The sequence below is a fragment of the Alligator sinensis genome, unplaced genomic scaffold (assembly GCF_000455745.1).
Source record: "Alligator sinensis unplaced genomic scaffold, ASM45574v1 scaffold118_1, whole genome shotgun sequence".
Lineage (NCBI taxonomy): Eukaryota > Metazoa > Chordata > Crocodylia > Alligatoridae > Alligator > Alligator sinensis.
In genome coordinates, this window is record NW_005841850.1 from 706,880 (window position 1) to 731,105 (window position 24,226).

Below are 24,226 nucleotides of genomic sequence, written 5' to 3' on the forward strand. Positions count from 1 at the left end.
AGGTCGCCGCATGCCAGGTAGGCTACCTGGTACTGAGGATGGTGGTGGTTGTTGTCAAACATGTGTCGATCTGTTGCACTGGCGGATTTGGGGGTAGGGGACTCTGGACAGCCTGGTCATGTCTGCCAGATAGCAAGGGGACGGGCAGCATCAGGTCTGTAGCTCAATACCACCAACATCTTTTAAGCCCTCTAGTCCTTCAGAAGGAGCAGCTGTTGCAAATCCTTTTGTAACCTGGAATCCAGCCTTGCTCCTTTTTATTGAGGTAGGGGAGGCTGCCATGTTAGACCTGGAGCTGCAATACTCTTAGCTGTTTTCTCATATGGGGGAGGAGGAAATCATTAAGCAAGTACAAGGTATCCATCATAGAGGCTCATTTATTAGCTTAAAACCCATGGTGCCTCCTGGCAAGCCCTTCGAGGCCATTGCTCCAGCCAAGCAGTGGTCATAGCATTAACCTTAGTCTCTAGTAGTGTTGCTTTGTAAATAACAGTTCTAGCTTCGTCTTTTCCCCATTAGGTGCGGGTAATCTGCCGCTAGGAAGAAGCAGGGTAAAATGCATTTTAGCTCAAAAGGTCCGGGACACATCATAACTTCCCATTCCTGACCAAAGTCAAACACATTTACAGCAAGGAAAAATAATTTAGAATTTCACTTGTAAGACATGAGATGAGAAGAGAACAGAGTCGCGCAGGGTATAGTCACCACGCTTCTTTGAAGTATGCCCTGTGTCTGAAAGGGTTTGTGTTTTTTTGCTGTAACCGGTAAAGTCTTTCAGGGGATTGGAAAGTGTCCTTTGAGGATAGGCGGACTGTATACAGGTTTCTGAAAGGGCTTTGTAACTTAAATACAGAGAAGAGCCAATGCAAGATGAAGTCCAGAGAAAAAAAATCCCTTGCCAAGATGCGTGATTAGTTAATAATCACGCAGTTACGAAATTGTTTGAAAATAACTCCATTGCTGCCCTTCACTTCTGTTTTTTTAATTTTTTTTTATTTTGCTGCCTTTAAAAAGTTGATTAGTTTCATTGCAGGTTTGCTTCTGCTACTAATAATTAGAGTTGTTATTTAAGGCAGTTTTAAAACAGGATAAAGCTCATCATAACTTGGGACCTAGGGTTGGGTCTTTTTTGGCATTCTGGTATATGCCCGGGTTTAAGAAATTAGAATATAGTTTCAGACAAGTTTTATTGACCTAACCAATGGAGCTTGTTTCTTTTTTAATCTTTGATGCTTTCATAGCAAGTAGGGATCCTCTGGCAGTTTCTTATTTTGAGTCTTTCTTCTACTTTCTTTCTAACTAAGAAACTAGAAATGATTTCTGGATTTAGTAAACTTTGCTTTTGCCCAAACACGTCCTTGAATTTGTTTTTTCTCTTCCCCCAGGCTGATTTAACTGGCATTAAATGGAAACGATACGTATGGCAGGGCCCAACATCTGCCCCAATTCTCTTTCCTGTAACGGAAGAAGACCCCATTCTGAGCAGTTTCAGTCGCTGTCTGAAGGCCGACGTACTGAGTGTTTGGCGGCGCGATCAGAGACCTGGACGCAGAGAGCTGTGGATATTTTGGTGGGGCGATGACCCCAACTTTGCTGACCTTATTCATCATGACCTGGCAGGTAAGAGACTATTACTAGATTTTGTTCAGTCGGCGTAAGGAATATGCTCCTTCACCCTCGTGTTCTCCAGCTTCGTAGAAATGACACTAAAGATGTACAGCTCATCTTCTGTAGTATCGTGACCTGACAAACTGCTCAGTTTGAATGTATGGTGCTGATGGGCTGGGGTAAAGAGTCAGATAACTCTGGTGGTGGGATCTTCTCATAACGGAGCGTCTGTTCTGAGTCTTGTAGTGCGATAGTAAATTGTGTGCCTATTTGGGATTAAACTGTCTGTCTACCCAGAAGAATGGTGCCCCCTCTTTACTTGCAGATCCTGTTACTTTGATAAACAAAGGGAATTATGTGAATTTTTGGTGGGTTTCTTCTCAAAAAGAGGAAAGTGTCCAAAGCTGTGCCTGTGGTTTAGGCGTGGGATGATCTGACACTTCAGAATGATGCTTTGGTATGCTGTCGTCATAGGATGTTCAGTAAATCTCTGTATTCACATATTAAATCTCAAAACTGTTTTTTAAGGTTTAGAAAATTGTGAGACCAGGTGAAGTAGTCTTCCTTGGAATAAAATCACCAGCCAGAATATTCAAAACAAGATGCCTAAATTTAATTGGTATCTTTGGCAGAACAATACATCCTAAAACCCATGTCTATTAATACTCTTTTTGTTCAGAGGTGCTGTGCATCTATAATCGCCTCTGAAGTCAGTGGAGGCTTAGCAGTGTTGAAAAGCAGGCTGCTCTTATTTAGCTACTGTTATATCTTGGTACTAATTTTAGGCACCTTATTTTGAAAATGTTGACTTGTAATATTTATTTTCTATTCCAGAAAGCTTTTATTTTACTTTATTTTTTTGAATAATCTTGCTGCCAAATATATCTGTTTCTTTTCTGTGTGTGTTGCTGTCAGAGTTAAACTATTGCCTTTGTACACACATACTTTGAAGTCTGACAAGTAACTTTACAGACTTTTTTTATACAATAGCAGCAAGTCATATTATACTTTCATTTAGAATAATAAGTAGCATTCACACTGTTGTAGTTAAAAAATGAGGCCTACGTTTGATTATGCTTTTGGTGAAAATGGAAATCTGTTCATTCTCTATGGGGAAACTGCTTGCAGGTGAATAAATGTTGCTGGAAGGAACCAAAATTTCGTTGATGCTGTTTATGCAACCACAGACACATTTGCTCTTTAGTATGAAATTGAAAAATTTCGATATGTACAGCTATTTTATAGAAAGGAGTTTCCTGTTTTAGGTAACAAGAGGATATTATGTACTGGAAAAAGACTTCATGCAATATGCTGACAGGTGTTTATGATGAAGTACTTGAGTTTCTGAGAATTGGGATGCTGCTACGGCTACTACTACTACTAGCAGCCCTGTAAATGGAAACGTTGCATCTTAGTGCAGGCTGTAGTCCTGTGTTTACAGCTTCCTTATTTTGCCCTAGGAATGACCTCAGTCCTGACCCACAGGGACCATCTTCTGTATGGCTGAGATGTAACTTAGACTCAATGCTATTTTTGCCCTGGGCCTTTCCCGAGCCAGAACCAATGCTTGTGCAGAAATATCGATGTAAATTTTGTACAGTGTTGCCTGCTTGGGGCTAAGTTGAAATGGGCATATTCCATTTTCATTCATTTATTTTTTTTAATAGACCACAGGACGGAAGTTAAGCGATGTTGGAAGCTTCATTTCTAAACTAGTTTCGTGCAAAATTTTGATTGGTCCAGGTTTTCTTTTACAAAAAAACCCCAAAACATTGATGTAAAGCAGAGGTGCAGGAGGAATGTGATGAAGTTTGCTTCACAAACTATTGGCCTATTGCAGTTGAATTTTCAGAACCAGCATTTTGCTAGGAGATTCTTTGGGACGCTTGTGCTCTCGTACATGGGTCAGCCGAGTCCTTCCCGGAAGTGTTGAACTCTGAGTTTTACTAGAGTGTAATGGGGAGCTGATGGAGGGTTGGCTTTTTCTCAGCCTTACCTGTAGGTCTGCTTTTGGATCTTTCTTTTATTTAGGTTTGCTCTGTTTTGTGTGTGTAGGTAGGTTGGAGTTGACCAGGGCTCGCTGCATTTTGGTACAAGGGTGGTTTCAGTCCCAGATGTACTCATTTCCTTGCAGCTTCTGTGACTAAAAGCTCATTACTTTTCCCCTCTGGTTAGGCATATCTGATCTCTTGTTCCAGCAGGGAGGTTCCTGTCTCAAAGTCTGGGTGATGGCGCTAGTCTGTTTGATTCTGTGTACCTGGTGGTAGATATATAGGTGATCTCTAGGAGTTGAATTGGCTGGTTTAGAGCAGAGATACAGGTGAAGGCAGCTCTCCAGCTTGCTTGTTAATGTGAGCATATCCGAGAGGTATGAGTGAATCTAAACAATACTACTTGACAGATTCATTGTTTATGGCTGAAATCATTAATGGACAGCTTCCCTTACTACTTCAGACTGTCCCATCCGTCTTGTGGTCACTTACGCTATTTCTGGAAAAGAAAAATTGCATCTAGGCTGAAGCCTGCCACCTGCAGCTCTGATGTTCGGTGAAGACAGATAGTTGGACTGCACATTATCAATGCTGTCGCTTAGCAAAGGAAGGATATTCACCATCCCAGAGGTGATATGGGGACCTGAGTGTACTCTGGGACCATTCTCATGATGCTATTGTGTGTGCTACTGCCTTGAAACGAGCCTTCTTCAAGGACAAGTGATTTGCTAAGACAGTAGTTATTTACTTCCAGGCGTGACTGGACGCCGGTAACAGTCTGGCTTCTCTTTGGAGTTTGATTCACCGTGAGTTGTATATTTAGTGAGTAAAGGACATTGTTTTTCTCTGGAACGGATTGCGGTGAACAGCTTCTATGAAGGTTTGGCTATGGCATCTTTCAAGACTGTCACGTGTGGGATCTTGGCAGGAACAGCTCTAAACAGAGTATCACTGCTCTTCATGTGAAATTCAGTCATATATTGCTTGCCGTGTCATCTCTGGAGGTTTGTTCTCTGCTCTGGAGGGACACATGCATGGCTTGACTGTTGGGTACATCTGAACTCTCCTTATCTGGACTTTGATAAGAAACTCTTGCAATAAATTGAGATAGTGACTCTGATTTAAGAATTTTGATTTTTTTCAGTCAAGCTTTGTTTTTGTTTTTTCTTGAGAGCCATTTGTCAGATGTGATGCAAAAAATTGTTCTGGCTGCTTAGTTTGTTCTTGTCAGTGGCATTAATTTACCCTTTGAGAGCCTCACAAAGGTAACATGTTGTAGTGGCAATGCAGCTTGATTTATAGAAATTCTCTCACAGCAAGGCTTAAAGGAGGACACCTCCGCTACTCTTCAGCTTGTTCAGAATGCCGCAGCATGTTATCTCGTTGTTTTGAACAGCCGTAATCATCTTTCACTGTCTCTGTGGGATTTAAAATGGCTGTTCAGAAATGTGGGGTTTTAATGTGGGCAAAGGTATACTCCCAACCCCAAAACTACGTAGGTACGAAGCGTGCTCGAGACCTGACAGCTGCACTTTGATGCTGACTTTCTAGGGATCCCACCAGTGGGCCTTTGGCCAGCTGATTTACACTTTTTGCTGTGGTAAGCCATAAGGTGTGAACATTTTTTCCCTAGGTCTCTGTTTGTCTTTTCTAATTAAATAAAAATAAATCTTCTGTTGGCCTATCTTTATTTGCTGAATTCATCCTTTGTATACTAGAAGCCCCTTTTTTTGGGTCATACGTTTCCAAATGTGATGTGGTGAGGGAGGAATAGAATGAGAAAAAATAACATGGTGAATAGGAGAATGATCCAACAAAGCCTGTACATTCTTGCACGTGTATTGTTGGTTATTTTTCTCGTGAAGGGCATGCAGCTGTGACTTTTTGGTGGCAGAAATAATTCTGAGTGTTGAGTAAGGATTCTCCAGCTTCCTTGGTATGAACTACATTTGAATAGTGTGCCCTAGGTCATCCCCTTCCTGATTCCAAGTCTCGTGGATCATTTAACTGGCACGGATGTCTGTAGCCTCTGCCAATCTGCAGCAGCTAGAAGGCAGTAGGAGAGCCAGCACCATGTGACCTGCCAGCTTTCTGCAGACAAGAAAGTTGTCCAAAATCCACATTTTTGAGATCCGTTTTGCTGGTGATTTGTTTGCTTGGTTGTCAGTGCTTGCTTTTGAAGCCCTCTGTTTTCTGTTGTAAGTTGGAGTCTTGCTCTGGACTGCTGTGGAAGACGACCCCCAGTCAACCCAGCTGGAGATAGGCACCTGGTCCTTCGGACCCAGGGATCAAAGGCAGCCGGTTCAGATGTTAAACACATCACTGGGTGCTGTTAGCTGCAGAAGATGATATGCTTTGTCCATGTTAGTCTGACCATCTTGTTCTCTAAAGGATAAATGCCCCACTCCAAAAATGTGCACCAGAAACCTGTGCAACATCCAAATAACTTTATCGTCTGTAGCTATCCATATGCCTATGGGTGCTATAGCGGGGAGCAGTGCATTTCTCGTGTCCTCTTTCTCTCTTCAGCTCTTTTGGCCATCAAAGTTAACTGTACAACATATTCTTTAACATACTGGTGTCCTCCATGTGGAGACACGTCCAGCGCAGCAAAACTGCTAATCAGCATTATGCAAACATTGCAGAACCAGTCTTTAAGGAACATCTTTATCTGCAGCTTTTTTTTTTTTTTTTTTATCTTGCCACTTACTATGCATAATAGCTTGAAGGTACTGTTGATGAAATCTTTCCTCTTTGTAGTGCTGGCAGTAACATGTCCATCTGAAACATCTGTAGATTAAGCTGAGAATTGCTACAGTATAGTAAACACGGACTTTGGGCTCTGCTGTGATGATACGCTGTGTCTGTTGTTTGCAGAATATAGCCTTTATACATTCAGGCAGAGAGCCCTTTGTCACTGAAGATGATGCTTGACAAAGCTCCTTTAGCATAACTGACATGTATCTGCATACCTAATTACTCCCAAACTCGGAGGAAAGCAAAGTTACCGTGTTAGATTGTCCCACTTTGTATTTTACACTTGCTTGCCGTTTTTATATCTTGCGTTTGCTCGCAGTCTGCTCTTCATTATGGCACACGTTCTGTGCAGTGTCAAAACACAATGATGCCGTGTCTGTCTTGACAAGCCAAACTTGATCCTCATGAAAATCAACAAAGGGCTGAAGCAATATTCATATCTGCGTAAGCAAGCTCAGTATGCACTTCTAGAAACAAACGTTTTATAGGGTATTGATTTTTTCCAGGGTGGAAGGGGGAGGATGTATACATGGTACTACAGGAAAGGCTTATTTCTGTAGGTGCTCTGTAGGGGAATAGGTGATGTTGAACAATAGATTGTAGCTAGACTTTCCCAGGCAAGGAAATTGTCCAAACAGTGCGACTATCCATGAACTATTTTATGGAAAACACATTTTATTTGTTCCCTAGAAATGATTCTGTTGTTTTACCATTTAGTTTTTGTTTTCCCCGCCCCCCCGCCGCAAAATGGTCTACTGCGTTTCAGTATATTTTTTTTCCTTGTATGTAGCAACTCCATTGCTCGTGACATATAGCAATTACTTTTTTTTTTTCCTTTCATCAATAAATGGTATTTTGTAACTTTTGTCCTCGTAGTTTTAGAATCTTGAATCCATTGTCAAACAACCTGACTGAATTGTTCTGACTTCATATGAAATCATGAACTAGTATCTTCTAAAGCTGCTGAATCTGAATATAAATTAAACATGATTTAATTTTGAAATACAGCATTTTTATTGTAGCACTTGGTTAAGACTTTATTGTGTACTCATGTAGCTTACTGCAGTAATTTCACACTACATCTGCTGATTTTTTTTTTTTTTTTTTTTTTTTTTTTTTTTTCTTTTCCCCTTGTAAATTGAGGCTCACGTAGGAAGTGTGGTTTGTGTAAATCGGGTTTTTTTGCATTAAACAGTCTGTTTTTATAATTGGGTTGTTATCAATGAGAGCTGCTATAAGAGACTCTGCCTCTGTTTTACCTTGGGGGTAGCAGGTAACAGACATTAAAAGCTTCTCTAACCCTTGATATAAGAATTTTATACCAACTGTGCTGCAAAGCGATTTATCTTCTGTATTATTAAAACCATGATAAAAAGGTAGTCCATGGGGCAGAATGAACTCATTTTTGTCATGCATATTTTGCTGTTTAAAACAATTTTTATCCAATATGGCTTAAGTTCATGAGTAATATACACTAAAATATGTTGTTAGGTTTTTTTTTTTTTTTTATTAAGGTGTTTTAGGAGCTCTTGGCTATTGGTATATTTTCTGAGGCTGAAGATTTAAATATAAATGAAAAATCCAATTTTGATCTTGGATTTAAAAAGTGCGTTCTTTGACATGCAACACATCTATCCCATCTTTACAAAATGGCTTAAAGAAGCACTGCTCTAAAACACTTCAGTGCTAAGGAAAAATGGGATTGTGGACAGGGCAGGACAGGCACATCAAAAAAAAAAAATTAAGACTTTTCTTCAACCTATTAATATTGAGTGACATCTAAAAATTATTCTAACCAGAAGAAATTTGAGGACAAAAGTACTTTTCCCCTAAAGTTTGTTTGTGGATTTGACTTGCTTGCACAACATCATTTGTAACCATTTCTTTTGCCTATTTGGTGTAGTTCCCCTTTTGCCACAAACTCCGCTGTCTGAAAAAGTTAAGTGGAGGGGGGGCCTAGACAGGTGTGATACCTTATGCTACTTTTTTTTTTGTTCCCTTTGGAAATGAAGTTGATTTCAGGTTGAAGGTTTTTCCAGTGATCTTGAAGTACGCACATTTTTGTTTACACAGCGTAACCCAATCATATAGATAAAAATGTGAATAGACTTCTGGAACGGGAGTGAAGGCAAAGGTTTCTTATCTTTCTTAGCCTTCCCTTTCTGTAGGGAGGTACAGTGCAGCTGGACTAGGTAGACAGGCGTTTTGTAGGTGGTAGAAGGTCTCTGTTCAGTAGCTATCTGAAACTCCTCCACGCTAAAAACCTGAAAACAATGCACTTCACTCGCCTCCATCAGCTTGGAACAGCTGTCTCTTCAGGTCCTAATGTACTGGAGAGTAGTTTGAATTTTGGCCTTGGGTTCTAGGCCTTTTCTCCTGCACACTGTTCTTGTGGGAGCAAATTAATTGATTATTTTTTTTAAATGAAATAAAGCAATGTTGCTAACTTCTGGGTAATGCTTGGGTTCTGGTAAGAGCAGACGAGTGGGGTGGCAAATTTTCCAGCGCTTTATTTTTCTGTGGGAAATTTTCCATTTCTAAAAATTCATTGTTTCATAAAATTAATTAGTAACAATGAATGGATGCCAATACAATATTAGGCAAGCTTGGCAGTTTCAAAGTTGTAATTAATGTTTTTCAGGTGATTCTCCCTAGGAGGTGTGTGAGAGAGTACATCTGTGTTTTATTGATTTGTAAACAGGAGGGTAAATGTACTCATGTTATAATCCAAACCAAAACTCAAGTTAGGAATTCACCTAATTGACTGTGCAGGTCAAATCCAAACCAAAGCATGGCATGTTGTGTGCAGTTTTTTGTCGACACACTCATTTTAGCACACCCAGTTTTCAGTGCCTTTGTATATGTCCTCACATGTAAACAGTGTAAGGGAAGTGCATGGTATTGTGTATTGTCTTCACATCCTTACAAGTATTCCAATACAAATCATCTCTTTCCACATAAAGCTTTGAATGGGTTTGACTATAACATTTAAACCACATTAAGTGTGCTGTATTTAATGTTGTTCCTAATCAAGTATTTCAGTTCAAATGCTTGTGGCTGTTGGGACATAAAATTAACATGGGGGTACTTTTTTAGTTTTGTTTACTAAATACAGGTCAAATAAACATGCTAAATCAGATCACATTCTATTTAGGGAATTGGAAAATTTTCCGGAAAACCCACATCTCTGGGTAAGAGCAGTGTGTAAAAGTAAAAAAAAAAAAAAAAAAAAAAAATCCTGGCTTTTTTTAATCGTTAAATTCCTAGGCTTGCAGTGCTATGAACAAAGCTTATGTATCCTTGGCTTTAAAGAATTTTTGTTGGAAAAATCTAGTTGGTGTAATAAAAGATATCACCTCTACCACGAGTTCTGCTAGCTTTAGAGAGGCACTTAAAGGCAAGCCTGTTGCCGCTGGAGTTATCTTATTGTTAATTCCAGTTTCTCTATGGGATTTCTTACCATTTTGCCAAAGAAAATGGCGCATTAAACAATGTGTGTGTACGGCAGTTTTGGAGGCTTTCTGAACTCAGACTCTCTTGCTCCTTTTTACTTTGAAGATGAAGTAAGCTTGCTTGTATTTTGTAAGGTATACATGCATCTCGCCTGCTAGGATTGCTCTAACAGAGAGGTCGGAGGGGTCTCCCTGAGTGTCGTGGTGCCCAACAGGGGCAGAGCAGACCCCCCACAGAAGGCATCAGGTTTACCTAATGTTCTCCAGGTAATTAGAGTAATGGAGGAAAAAATGTGCCTGATGTCTTAAAGTGCTGCAGACATTCAGTTAAGTGGAAACATCTTAAATAAAAGAAGCTTAAATTTTACATCTTACCTTCCAAATGTTGTACCAGACATCTTTTAGTTAAGGTTATTCCCAGGCCTTGTCATGATTTGCATTTTAATTAAAGGTGAGATCATCATCAGTGTCGTGTATATTGGAGGGTCTCTCTTTTAGAAAACAAGGGTTGTTGGTATTTTGAGTAGAGTTTTAGGCCAGTTTATTTTAGTCAAAGCTTAATAGTATCCCCCTGGTGTTCATATCTGAAATTCAAAATTTAGTGTGCTACTGTATATGAAATTAGACTATAGATGGCTGTGAAGTATCCCTAGAGTAAGCTAGTGTTCTCTGTCTGCCAAGTTTGTTCTTATTGGGGAGAATCATTTTCAAACACTAAAGAAAAGGAGAGGGATTCTATTAAGGGTTACCTCCTCTAACACACACTTAACGAACGTGGCTGAAGATTGCACATGCTAGTCAGTAGTAATAAAGCAACCACTTTCTATAAAATGTTTCTTGAGAGCCAAAGATTTGAGATAAAAGGAAAGAATACTTAAAATAGATCCTAGTCAGATTGTGTGCTTGTAATGTGCTATCTATTATAATAAAAGTCTCTCTCTTCCTCCCCCTTCCCCCATCCCTTGCTTTTTTTTAAAGTATGGTAGAAGAAAGTTGACCCTCTCCCAGTATAATATGACTTTCTCCTGTAAAATCCAAGAGCTCTGTAGGTTCTGTCTAAATGTGCCATTAACACAATTGTACTGCAGAATTTGGCCAGCTTTCTTGCAAAGAAAATTGTTATGAATAATAACTTTATGTAGCCGTTTTGTCAGCCAAAGTTGTTAGCTCAAAATTGCAAGACTGGTATCTTGCCAAAGCTTTGGAGGAAAATAAAATGGTTGGAAGAACCTGCTTCCTTCATACTTGTACCTTGACCATTGATGAGCATGCATTTAATTATTGCTGAAGCTGCTGAGATTCTTGTTTGTTCTTTTCCTCCTCCCAGCTATACTCTGCTACCCCAAAACAAAATTGGGCAAAGTGACTGAAAATGCCTGTTCTAAGAGCTACCATAAAATAAGCTAACATGCAGGGGATTTTTTTTTTTAAGTTTTTAAATAATAGGAGAGTGATATAGGAACCAAGCATTTAACCTTTGAAATGGTGCAGGGTTTATTGTGCAGTTAAAGTCCAATATCATTAAGTTCTGTAGTTAATGTTTGTTATATCATGCTGTTTGCCACTAGTTGAACAGTATATGCTGAACAGCAACTCTACATGTAGGATAAGGGGCCATTTCTAAGTGTGTATTTACATATTTCTGAGCCCAGGGAAACAAGAATTGCCTGAGCTCAAACATTTCTCACTCTGACATTGAAACTTATAATAAAGAGAAACCATGGCAGTACCTTGATGCCACTTTGTAAAGGAGTTCTCTAATAGATTGCTGTATTATCCAGATGGTTGCTCTAAAGCAAATATTTATTCTTTTTAAATAGCAGTTGTTGTTCATATGCTTACACCTCTGAAAACCTGGAAAAACATGAGTTTTCCAGGTTTTTCTCAAACCATGCCCTTCCACAACCATAAATCTGCCTCCTGGAGCTTTCAGGGTGGGTGGAATACACCTGATTTATCCTTAACAAAAGTTGCCACGGTCCTACATGTTGTGTCCCACACAATTTTTTCAGTCATTCCTCTTCATATGCTCTTTCTGAACCTTGCTGTATTGATCCAGACACTCATTACAGCAAGATGCCGGAGTTTGCCCTGCAGTCTGAGGGGAAGTCCAAGTCCAGCTATGGCTAGAGCAGGTGTAGGCAACCAGAGCATGGCATGCAAAGGCATTTTGCTTGGCACGTGCCTTGGGTCAGATGGCAGGGAAGAGGCAGGCGCTGTGCTTCCACAGTAAGGATCGGGCCCCTTGCAGCTCTGCCGCCGTCTGCCCTTGGCACCCCAACATCTTACAAGTTGAGGTTGTGGCACTCTGCCCAAAAACGTTGCTGACCCCTGGGCTAGAGCAATTAGGGGTCCTTTACCTGGGCTGCACTATGCAGGAAGCTTATGTACATGACCACAAAGGCTCTGGAATATAAGAATGTCTGAAAGAGGTGTGTATGCTTGAACAGCTGTAGCATTTCACATATGCTAAAATGTGTGTCACTAGCCTCTAGAGGTTGATGTTTCACTAGCTATGTCCAGAAGATAAGAGAATGGAAAACTCCTTATCCTCCTAATCCAGCTCTGTGGTCCGTGCCAAATTTCCACATTTCTGCTCATTCATGTGCTGTCATACGGCATCTCTGCTTAGTTATCTCTGTATATTTGTTGGGGAAGTTTAAACATGTTGTGGTATGCTTAGCTGTTAGGAACAGGACTCTGGATTAGCTGAAGTTGGTCAACCAAGGGAAGTCTTTAGGAGATAGTGAGGTGTTGCCATTTGGCTGGTCTTTAGTGGTTTGAAGTAGGCATGATGGGCGAGAATATTTTTGGTTTAGGTAGTTTATATTTTCTAAGTTTAACTTAAATGCTCTTTTTATACCGGTTAAGATGAAGTCTAAGTGTCTAAATGTCTATTGCCATGCAACTCTTCTTTATTTTCCTGTGCACTTTGAGAATAAAGAAGTGTAGAGTCCTGCACAACTTGGGCCTGTTGTTTTAAAAGAGGGAAGAGTTATAGTTGTGGAGTACCAGTCACACAGCACATCTTTTTTTTTTTTCCCCTCCATTTTCTTTAAATGTTGGCACTCTTCAGGTTCTGGAAGGTTTTGAAGCACATGTGGGTGTAATATTTGTAAAGTGGGCACATGTAAATATTAGTGCTGTTAAACCCAGGAATGGTGTTTTCTATCAGTAACCTTTGGTATCAATGGTCCTATGATGCTTTTTTCTTGTAGTACATCTCGGAAGAAATATTTTGAAGTAGCACCACTTGTAGTCAGACAAGGATAACAGTCGTGTGGTGTGGGGGTAGGGAAAAGCTTCTCTCCTTGGAGGGTTCTTTTTTTTTCTTGTTTTTATTTTTAATGGAAAGTAATGACCTTTGCTTTTGATTTGTCCAAGTAAGTTTGAAGAACAAATATGAGCTTATTGGAGACCAGCTTAAAAATAACCAAAATTTTGATTGCTAGGGTGGGCACATTGGTAATGTGGGACAAGTTTCATCTAGTTGGTTACAGCTTCTCTGTAGTCACACCTATATGTGCATTACTGTGCTGTAGGTACTGCACATTATCTAGTACCTGTAATAACAGGTGCTAACTGAATGTGCAATAACCGGTGATGCTGCACAGTAGCACCGGCACACACCTTTTTAGTGATGCTAATGTGCAGTAGACTAATTGTACTGCGCGTTAGTGCAATAGCACGGCTTTTGCCGTGACACTCTAATGTACAGTAGAATTAGTCTGCTGTACATTTAGCATCTCGTGTAGACACACCCTGTATGTAGAGAAGATTTGCCATTAAGGATGGACAGCTGGGTTTCCCAAAGCCTGTTTCTTTTTCCACCTCATAACATTATGGACAAGATGCTACTAAACATTGAGGACTAGATACCTAATGGTATTTAGGTTCCCAGTTCCCATTGGGAAATACCTTTAGCATAATTATCCGTTGCCTTTTTTGTGGTGAGCAGCTCAGACTAGGCAAGGTGTGAGAGCATTTATAAGCTATTGTGCATAATGCGTAATATAGCAGTGGTTACCTTTTGGGGAGAAGTTCCATTAATCTTGTGGGTGTGGATATCTTTTAATTAAAAACATGTTTCTGTAGTCAACTATTTATATTTGCTAATAACCTACCGTGTGAGCATTAGTTAATAGATCGAGCTTTGCAGAAGGCGCGGTGTGGGGGGAGGGGTGCTAATACCATGCACAGTGACTGGGTGGTGGAATGTCAGCATATGCTGTAATCGCACACAAATTAATGCTGCATTTGGCATTTAATGTTGATGTCTGTTTAGCCTTTATTTCTTTGAATCTCAGCAGGGGATGCGATATTGACTGCCTTTTTCCCCCCCTCCTTTGCATTGTAGAAGAGGAAGATGGCGTATGGGAGAACGGACTTTCCTACGAATGTCGCACTCTGCTTTTTAAGGCAGTTCACAACCTGTTGGAGCGGTGTTTAATGAACCGGAATTTTGTGCGCATTGGGAAATGGTTCGTGAAGCCTTACGAGAAAGATGAAAAACCTATTAACAAAAGGTAGGATATCTTAATTCTTGTACTTGAGGTGATCGGTTTTTATCTACTACTGAAAAGAAAATGACTCATTAGCGTGAGCTCATACTCTTAGTTTATAACACAGACAACATGTACTGTGGGCCCCTGGGTCCTGCATTTTCTTGGACTCGGCTTCTACAGGTTCTTTGAAAATGTATTAATCCTTTACTATTGCTGATATATATAGGAATACACTAAGGTTGATCCTCCACATAAACTAAGTCTGGATGTTTTTTGCCTTACTTCAGAAAAACAGTGGCTCTCCTCTATAGCGCTTTTCTTACAGAGATCACAGATGGGTTTTTGGGCAATCAGAAAGAGAGCAGATGAAGGTGAGGATGAAGTGGAGAATCTTTAAAAGGAAGGGAATGAAGGAGTGGTAAGGTGCAGCAAGATGCATAGAGGAATTGGGCTTGACAGGCCTGTGAGTTTAATGGCTCTGGGTACTGATTCCTCTTGTCCTGCAGGCACTTTGAAAGTAGCTCCTGGGGATAAGAGCAGAGGCACAGAGGCTTTTGAAGAAGGAGCTACTTCCAGCTCTCCCTTTAGCTGGAGAGCTGGCTCTGTCTGGGAATTGTGCGTACTGCTAGTAGGACACAATCTTGAGGGTGAGGAGAGAAGAAAGACTAACTTTTGGTCTAGGCTGGAACAGTTTCTTCTCATGGTTTGATGCTGCCCATGTTGCTTAGCAATAAGTCACAAAACAAGAGTAGAAACTAGGTTAGCTGGAACAAAGTTTAACCACTGTTCCCAAATAAAATTTACAGATCTAGGGTAAGTAAACCCTAGATCTCTTTCAAACCTGTATCCAGGAAATCTTGGGATACAACGTGCCTGTTGTTTGGGTGCAGAGGAAATGTTGGTTGAGTCTTTCTGCCATAAGTTTAAATAATATTTAAAGTTGGTTTCCTAATATTGGTCTTAAGTTGTCCATCCCCCTTTCAAATACCTCTGAGGTTTCTATGCTGGCTGTGTTAGTAGCTGATACCCTAGAACCAAAGTCTGAGTTTGTCTTTCAGATGTAAAGATGGAGCACTGTAGCACCTTTTAGAGACTAATTGGTTCAGAGAGGCGTGAAGTCACTTATTGCTATGAAAGCTTGTGCCTCTCTGAGCCAGTTAGTCTCTAAGGTGCCATCCTGCCTTGCCTTGCCTTGCTAGACTTCAGACGAACATGGCTGACCACCTTTCTCCTTCAGATTAGGCGTTCTTTCCTCTTTACCATCCTCGTCGGGGCAAACATCTCTGCACTCTGTGGTAGCTTACTCCCCTCCTTTTCTTTTCCTTTTTTGGCACTAGGTGCTGTAGATCAGTTGCAAAGATGGTGAAAGTTTTTATTAAGTGGTTAGGTCAATATTATCTTGGCACCTTCATGGCATGTCTTGGGTTTGGCTAGCTCTGTCATTCCTAGCTTCCATTTGAATCTGGCTTTTGTTATCCTGCTGCACCTCTTAGAGCAAATCCAGTAAAAGTTATCAGACTTCTGTAATCTCTTTTGTAGCAGCTGGAAAAACTAATGGAAGCTTTTCAACTGAAGTAGCAGTGTTTGTTTAATTTGGGTGCTGTGTGATGCATCAGACATCCCAAATGCCATGCATGCAGAAGGTCAGGCTGTTCATTTTGAGAACTCAAGGAACTGAGGGCTGTATAATTCAAAACTTTTTATATGTACAAATAGTAGACATCTTGCCTCATCCACACCAATTTATTCACTGGTCCAAGTATATATATATTGAAAGATCTGACGCTTTCTTGCAGGATATTATTAAGATTTTTGCAAAACACACGAAGCTGGTAGATCAGTATTACCTTGTATTCCTTTGTTGAAATCAAAGTGAGCAGATACTACTTCATCTTGACAAATTTAGCTAACGTCTTTGCCTAGAATATTTAAGAATCCAGATAATAAAGAGGCACTATGCACGGTCTTTGAGGAATTGGGGAGGTTTCAATCCAAAAAGTAGAGAGGAGTCTGTCATTCCATGCAACTTGCTGCCGCTGGAAGAGCAGTTGAATGAAATAGCAGCTTTCAGTATTTCACCTCTATCCAGAAGATCTGGCATTTGTTGCTGCATGATATTAAGTTGGGAAAAATTGAAATGAAAAATAAAAGTATACTGGAGCATACTTCAGTTTTCCCAGCTATGTAGGTCAGAGACCTTCTTGGCCAAAAAGAGCTGCTTCCTTTTCACCAGCATGGAGATGGAACGTAAAGTGTGTCTTACATTTCTGCAAGAAAAACATAACGTTTTTCTAATATGCTCAAATTGCCCAAGACTCTTAACAGTGTTCTTATTAAATTAGTGGTGAGACACCCATGTAACTAGCAGTGGGTTTTTCCCCCCCCTCCCCTTAACTCAAGCCAGGTTTTGTTAAAGCTCACCGCTTGAAAGTAACACTGAGTAAATATTTTTTTGATGCAAAGTAGAACATAGCTTATGTCTTTTCTTGGAGATGGGACTACTTTGAAAAAGGTTTGCTTAGGTGATTTTGAGCAAGCATGAATTAAGGGCCAGACACTGCCTTTTTAAGTTCTGTTCTGGGATTCCTCTTCAGTAGTCCCTGATTAGGAGAATGACTCTTCTGCTGGATCATTTGCTGTTCCTTTTAGGAAGCGTGAGAACACACACAAGCTAATAGTAGGCAGATATTGGTACACTGTGTAGTAATATAATTATCTGAAAGCTATCTGGCAGAGAAACGTTTTTTTAATGCAGGAAGAATGGGATAGGTTTCAGGAGAGTTTTGCCTTGCTTTTTCCTTTTTTATTTTATCTCTTCACTATCTCTAGATTCAGCCTGTGACAGTAGTACTATTCTTGCAGAAAAATGACTACATGTGGTGTCTACCACGGTCACAGTAGCTATTGGGATTAAAGCACTTCTATTGAGGAACGGAGCAGTGTTTCTCTCTACCTCTTGGTTGGTAGCTTTTTGTTTTTATGTATTTGGGTGAAAAAAGGTGAGAAGCTTTTACCTGTGCTGTGTAGGAAAACTTCAGTAGGCAGTAGGGGAATGTCTAAGCATGAAAGCATTTTTAGTGTCCAGGAGAGCTCCCTGCCTCCCTCCTTTTAGTGTATCTGGCTAGACAGCTGTGATCTTGCCTCTTTATGCAGACCTTCTCGCTCTTACCTGCACCGTTAACATCCAGATGTGCTCTGCTACATGTTTTTATGTGGGCTGCTCTTTGAAGATCAGCTGGAAGTTTGAGGGTTGAATTCAGTTCCCTGCCTGTGCTACAGTGGTGCTCTTATAATTCACTGGCTACCACTTTGTCTCTCTAAGTGCAGCTCAAAGCACATGTTCTGATCTGTGTGATCCTTTGTGGTTTGGAGCCAAATCTTTCTAGGCATTATGATGGCAGTTTAAGGTTAGTGTGGCTGTGTTTGCTGTCAGCCCTTAGATTTTTGAATGTCAGGGGACTAGAGGCAGTGTGTAGTCCTCAGTGGGCTCTTGACTCGAACTGGTGTTTCCTGTAGGTCTGACTTTCATCACTTTCATCTTGTCACTGATTCATGCTCGAAGAGCAAGCAGGGAGATAGTCTTTAAACTATGCATTTCCAGAGCACCCAGAAATTTCCTCCCTTGCCCTATAGCCTCCTGATGACCATAGGAGCCCGTTACCTTTTGCAGTCTCACTCCCCATTGTTCTTGCCTTGCATTTCACCAAGTAGCATCTTCGATGCGTTATTCTGTTACGTTATCTAGCCACCTCCTGCCTGGTCTGCAGCCCTCTACCAGGCTGAAGAGTGTGGTCTTCAACAAGTAACTCCCTATATTTCCCTTTCAAGGTAGCAGGATAAGAACGAAGGAGCAAGTATCCTGCTAACTCTTAGGCTTCCCTCACTTGTGTGTCGGCAAAAATAATAGGGGAGAGAATGAGTGCTTGGAAGGCCACTGGAGACTCGAGGAGCAGAACTAAATGTTATATTTATAGCTAATAGGAAAGCAAACTGATGCAGTGTAAAATGTTCTATGTATATCTCATAACTTTTTTTTAGCTAATCTTCAGAGGCAGCTCAGATTTGTGTACATGTGTTCAGTAAAGTGAAGCCAGAAGATAGTGACTGTGGATTTTTAGTTCCAACACTTGATGGAAAAGGAACACCTGTTTTGGTGGGTTCCCTCCGTTACACCCCCCCCCCCCCCTTTTGGCCGTATCCATCTATTGCATTCTCCCTACAAGTAGCCATGTATATTCTTTAGAAATGTAAGTTCTGGTGTTCTTAAGAGTGGCTAATTTGAGAGGAAAAACTTTGGTATTCTCCATTCATAAAGATTTTTCCTCCTCCCCCTGGTTAGTCTGCTCTGAAATTTGTTGCTTTATGGAGTCAGCCCTTCTGCTAACAAATGGATAGCATTTAACATAATGTTCATAGAATAAATCGGATAGGAATACTTAGTCGGTTTAAATGTTATTCCAGGAATAAGTCTTTACTGAGGACAAAACTTACATTTTTCAGTAGAAGTGAAATACAAGCACTTACAGATTGATGAGAGTCTTAAATTTGGGGAAAAAATGTGGTTTGTGTCAGAAAATTTAGTAAATTTCTGTTTGGAATGCTGCAGTTATCTAATAATCCTGCTGCTTATGATGCATTATAAATAAGTTGTAGGGTGTGGGAAGCTGAAAATCAATATGCCACTTGTATCTTTGCACATACTTTTTGCTACCAGTAGTAAATAATAGAACCAGTGTCTCCATTGTTGGCAGACCAGAACTTGTGGTTTTGATATGTTCACATTTGGAAAAGCACAAGTGATAAACTTACTGTGTGTGGTTTACGGAACAAAAGTTGCTGCATAAGGTGCATAGATAATTTTGTTTAATGGGAAGCCTGGATATGTGGAACTGGAAAGTAATCAAATACAGTTTTACAGTAATGCTGGTTTGCTTTATAGAGACATGTGCACAACGATAAATGACTGAAAAAATATTCTAGACATAAGTGTCCCCAATTCTGCAGGTCCCAGGGACTTGCATTGCTAAACGACTCAGCTGCATCTTGATTTGAAGCATGCGCGTGTGTGTTTCTCGGTGCTCTGAAAGAATAGTTTATTTTGTCACCCTGCTCTTGCTCAAAAGGAGAGAGCAGATGCTTCAAGCTAAGGGGTTGTGTCAGTTGTGGTTACGTTCATGCACCTGCAATCATGGAGAACCATTGCACTGTGTTGTTTTTGGCTGGTTGCCTACTTGGGTTGTTATTTGGAGAGCAGTAGCAGTTACTGTGTACGGGAGCAAGTTTTGCATATTGTTCAGGACTGTCTTTTTTAAATACAGAGAGAGTCTCACTTTTGGTCTCGAGACTATATGTGGAGACTGGATATCTTGCAATCTACCTCCAGCATGTCCTGGTAGATAAGGAATGGCTTAAAAATAGCTGCCTTTTTTTTTTTTTATTATTATTTTTTTTGCTTCCTTTGGAACGGTTGCTCTGAATGATGCATCTTAAGGGAGCTGAGGAAAGTGCAGAGAAAGTATCTGGATACACAGGGGCTCAAAGGAGGGTGTACGTTGTTCGTCAGTCAGGCTGAATTTTTTGTAATCAAATGATTTCTTTGAATGTTGTTAAAAGTAACGGGTGTAGGTTGTAGCCGCGTCGGTCTAAGGACATAGGCAGACAAGGTTCTTTGGGTAGATCTGATATCCTTTATTAGACCAACTCAAATAGTTGGACAAGTTCTTTGCAAGTTTTCGGGTAGAAAATTAAAATTAACATGTCTTCTAATAGTACTTAAGCTGCATTCTAATAGTTCAGCATTTTCTTAGTCCCCGTCCCTATATTATTCTTCAAATTAAAAAAAAATGCCGTTTGTTGTTGTTTTTTCTTTTACAACCACTCCAATGAGGCTGTACTGGCATCATGTACTGGCAGGAGAGCAGGTGATGTTTTTCCTTTTACTGTAGACAGCTGGAATTGAGAGCTGCCGTAAGTAGGACAGAGCAGGATAAACAGCAGGAGCCGAGAGCATTGATCACATGATTGTCTCTTTGGAATATGGGGTTGCTACAGAGACCACTAGCAGACGAATTTAGCACTTTACATCAGAAAGCAGTTTTCCCTTGTCTGCTTTAAAAGAAGTTACAATGGTTGCAGTTCAGTTGCAAACCCTACAAATGCCATGGCACTGGATTTTCGTCTGCCTTTCAACCAGTCTGTGTTTAGTCTCTATCTTGTCTTGTGTTCAGAAACAAAATAGAAGCTATTAATTATAAATAAATGACTTTCCTTTCTAGACGGTGAATGAAAATTTTATACTGAATTGTAGTTTTCTGGTTTCAAGTGATAAATCTGGTATTTACAAAAACGAGCCAGAGGGATACGTTGATTTATCTTCCAAATGTTTAGCCCTTCCAGCTTTTTAAAGCTGTAGTTTGGAAGATCAAGAGATAAGAGATTTACATCTTGAATAATTAAAGGAGGCTCAAATAGAAAATAACTATTTTAGTATTGTTCTCTGGGCCTTGAGATGCAGGAACATGAGCCATAGTTTTGTGGGCATTATTTTGTAATTGCAGTTGTCTGGGTATTTTGTGATCTCAAGAGCAAGCAGAACAAGACTAACCTGTGTCTTCCAGGTTTATGAGGAAAAATAACACGCACTTCACAACTCCTTGCTCTTCTGCACTTGTAAAAGATTTTTTGCCTCCCTCTTCTGCCCCCAAACCTACTCTTATGTGTGTTAGGAAGCTTTTGGCATTTTTGCATGGCATACTTTGAACCATATGAGAAATTGCTTCTCTGTTGTATGCACGTGTGTGTTTACATCAAAATTGTGTGTCTGCTGATCTGTATTTACCTCCCTAGCTATAGGCAGCTGTTTAGAGAGACACTTAAAAAGAAAAAAAATGCCCGTCACTTCATCCCTTTGTTGATATGTAAAGGAGCAACTGTATTTTTGAAACATCGGTAGTGTTAACATCAAGACACATCACATATCATTTCATCTCAAGAAAATATAGAGGTGCATAAGCATAATGCTGTTGTGTGTGTGTTCACAATAAATGGGAGCTGTTTTAGAAGCTTAATGATTATTGTCACTCTCCTATAGTGAATGCAGGCCTTGTGCAAGACGATGATATAAAGCCTGATGCTATAAGGAAACTTGTAGCCAAAGGCATGAAATAGTTGCATAGTGAATTGAATTATTCACCTTCATCAATCTCTTATACGGTTGCAGTACTACTTACTGACTAGGATAAGTTGCTTATGCTGGGTACATTTTCCCTGTATGATCGGCTCCCTAAAAACTAAACCGTAAATAATTCATTGTTGTCAGAACAGCATGTGGGTTGGCAAGCCCTATTTTTAAAGGGAAAATCTGTAAGCAAAAAATCTTGTGTGTGGTGGGGTGTATTTTTGGGGGTGGGGTGGGGAAGGGTTGGGGTTTTTTGATGCATGTAAATAATAAGTGCATGTGTCCTTCAGTTCTTCCGAAAGAATTCCACTGTGTCTAATAGTCTGTCTTCATTTTATCTAAAGAACTTCCTTGGCACTGTTTTTAATGGGGCATTAAAAAGCATCTGACTTGAAGACCCTTTTAAGACTATTTAGAGATGCTTCTGTTTTATATTTCTGCAACTGTGATGCACCAATCTAGACTTGCTGGGTCAGTTGCTATTGTCGGTGAGTGGTGATCTTGGTTGTTGGTCAAAATGTCCTACAGCTTTTGGTAGTGTGAACTTTGGGTCCTGACCAGTCTCTCCAAAATTATCCTGACAGGCATTCCTTAACACTCAGAAATAGAGAGGCATGCTAATAAGAGAGCCTAAAACATGACAGCTAGAGTTCCCACTCCTAAATAGGCAACATGGTTCAGGAATTTGGGGAGGGGTGTGGGACACAGGAACCCCTGATTTCCAGTTCTAGGTCTGCCAGCTATTTATAGTGGGAAAGTGACTGCTTTCTCATTTTCAAACAGGCATAATACTTGTTGTGTTACCTGCAAACATATAAAAACGCACATCTAGAAACGGCAAGGATACATGGTAAAATGTACTCTTCTTTTAGTGATCACGTAGCAAATTTAGTGATTACTATCAAATAATAGTAATTATTTGATGCTTCATGAGTTGGTATTTGAATTTACTGTGGAGAGACCTTATTGGAGCTGATGTTGTTGCCGAGAAGTAGGGAGTGACTGCAGTTTTGGGGCAGATTAGAAGTGTGCAATCTAATGAAGCATGGATTAGGTTGTAATGCATCTAATGTTTGTGAAGCATTTTGGAGCTATAAAGCATTTTAGAAAGTAGTAATTCATGTAAAGAAATAACAGGACTAATTACCTTTCTATCACCAATGGCATTTCCATATTGGTAAGCAGAGATGTAACAACTTCCTATATGTATAAACCCTGGACCTTCCTTCCTTCAGCCTTCTTTATTAAGATAAAGACTCTTCTTTTATTTATTGAGTAAATACATCTATTCTTCTTTCTTCCCTGTATGAAATCATAATCCTTTATCTGAAACACTCAATCACAGTAACCAGCTGTGATGTCATGGTTGTTATATCATGACATCAGATGGTGGAAGACAGCAATAGAAACAAAAAACTCTTGAGGAAAAATGGATCCTGCTTTTATACAAATCTTTGGAGTGGGGAAGGAGGAAACCAAAGAGATGCTTTTAAGGAGGCTTTTTTTTTTTAATGAAGGCAATTGACTGTTGTTGGATACCTACTCCCCCCTGCACAAGTTTGATAATTGTTGTGCTATTTTTAATTAGCTATTTTTTTAGATTGTGGACGGAACTTATTTAAGGTTGATCCATTTAAGCCTCTGTCTTAATCTGAAAAGTCATCATATTGATCACTGACTATCAAATGATAGGCAATTCACTAGCATTCAGGACTGGCCTCATGCTATCCAGCCTTGTGATAAGAACGTTAGTATAATTAACTTTAGTTAACAAGATAAATGCAAATTTATGACAACTTTATATTTACAGAGCAAAACATAAGCTTAAGCAACTTCCCTGAAATCTCTTAAAATTCTGTAGGTTAGTCCTCAGCATGACTGTGCAGAGAGGAGTTGCTCATATATAAGGTTTCACATTTTGTATTTTCTCATGATTACTTACAGTTTTATAAGCATTAATTTTAGCAAGATGAAGCTACCAAACTTTTTGATAATTAGAAACAGTAGTTATTCCAGGCCAAGATTTCTGGCCTCATTTTGTTTCTGATCAGTGATGATTATGTTTTTGTAGTGTAATATTTGTTTTCTAATAGTTTGGCATGCTGTGTGGAAAAAGGGGAAAGTAATTAAGACCAAAGGCTTTTACTAAAGTAGTCATTTCCAAGGCAAATAACAATATGGTGACTTGGCGTGTGTGTGGTATTTATATATTTTTTTAATAAAAGCTAGTGGCAGAATTGGTAAGAATAATATTGGGAGAGTGTGCTAGTTGGATATGGCCAAAAAGCCTGACAAAAAAATGTGTTCCTCTTCCGTCAGATGTTGAAACTCAAAATGTGCCTCATTGATCATCTGCAAACTAAGCTGCCTCAGATGCTTTGCTTAAAGAGAGAGCGAGACGTGGGAGATATATATATTGATGCAGTATAAATGTTTCTTTTGATTTTGGTTATCTGTCTGTAGATATGCTGTTTAGCTCTGCTCTCTTATTCTCATGTTGCCACTTCCCTCTCTTATTCCGAATTCCTGCTAAAATAAGAAAGGGATGTTTGGAATTGAGAGAATGAGGGAGGTATAGCTTACTCCATCCTTACCCTGCTAGCTATAAAGTAACAACTCCAGTCAGTCCTCAGTTTATTCAGACCTATAGTGTTTATCTTCATAGGCTAAGTACAGCTAGTCAAGCTCAAGGCTGAATCCATTTAATTCTTGCAGGTTAGTCTAAGCTGTGTAGAT

At 39.8% G+C, this 24,226-nt stretch overlaps 1 protein-coding gene across 4 annotated transcripts in view; it reads left to right on the forward strand.

Annotated features, from left to right (window-relative positions):
* MED13 (mediator complex subunit 13) overlaps positions 1-24,226 on the forward strand; it is a 77,729-nt gene that overhangs the window by 6,648 nt on the left and 46,855 nt on the right. For all 4 annotated transcript variants that reach the window (XM_006016061.3, XM_006016062.3, XM_025210046.1 and 1 more), the window contains exons 3-4: positions 1,386-1,620; positions 14,166-14,334. In XM_006016061.3, the coding sequence (XP_006016123.1) occupies positions 1,386-1,620; positions 14,166-14,334 (404 nt within the window). The remainder of the gene's footprint in view (positions 1-1,385; positions 1,621-14,165; positions 14,335-24,226) is intronic.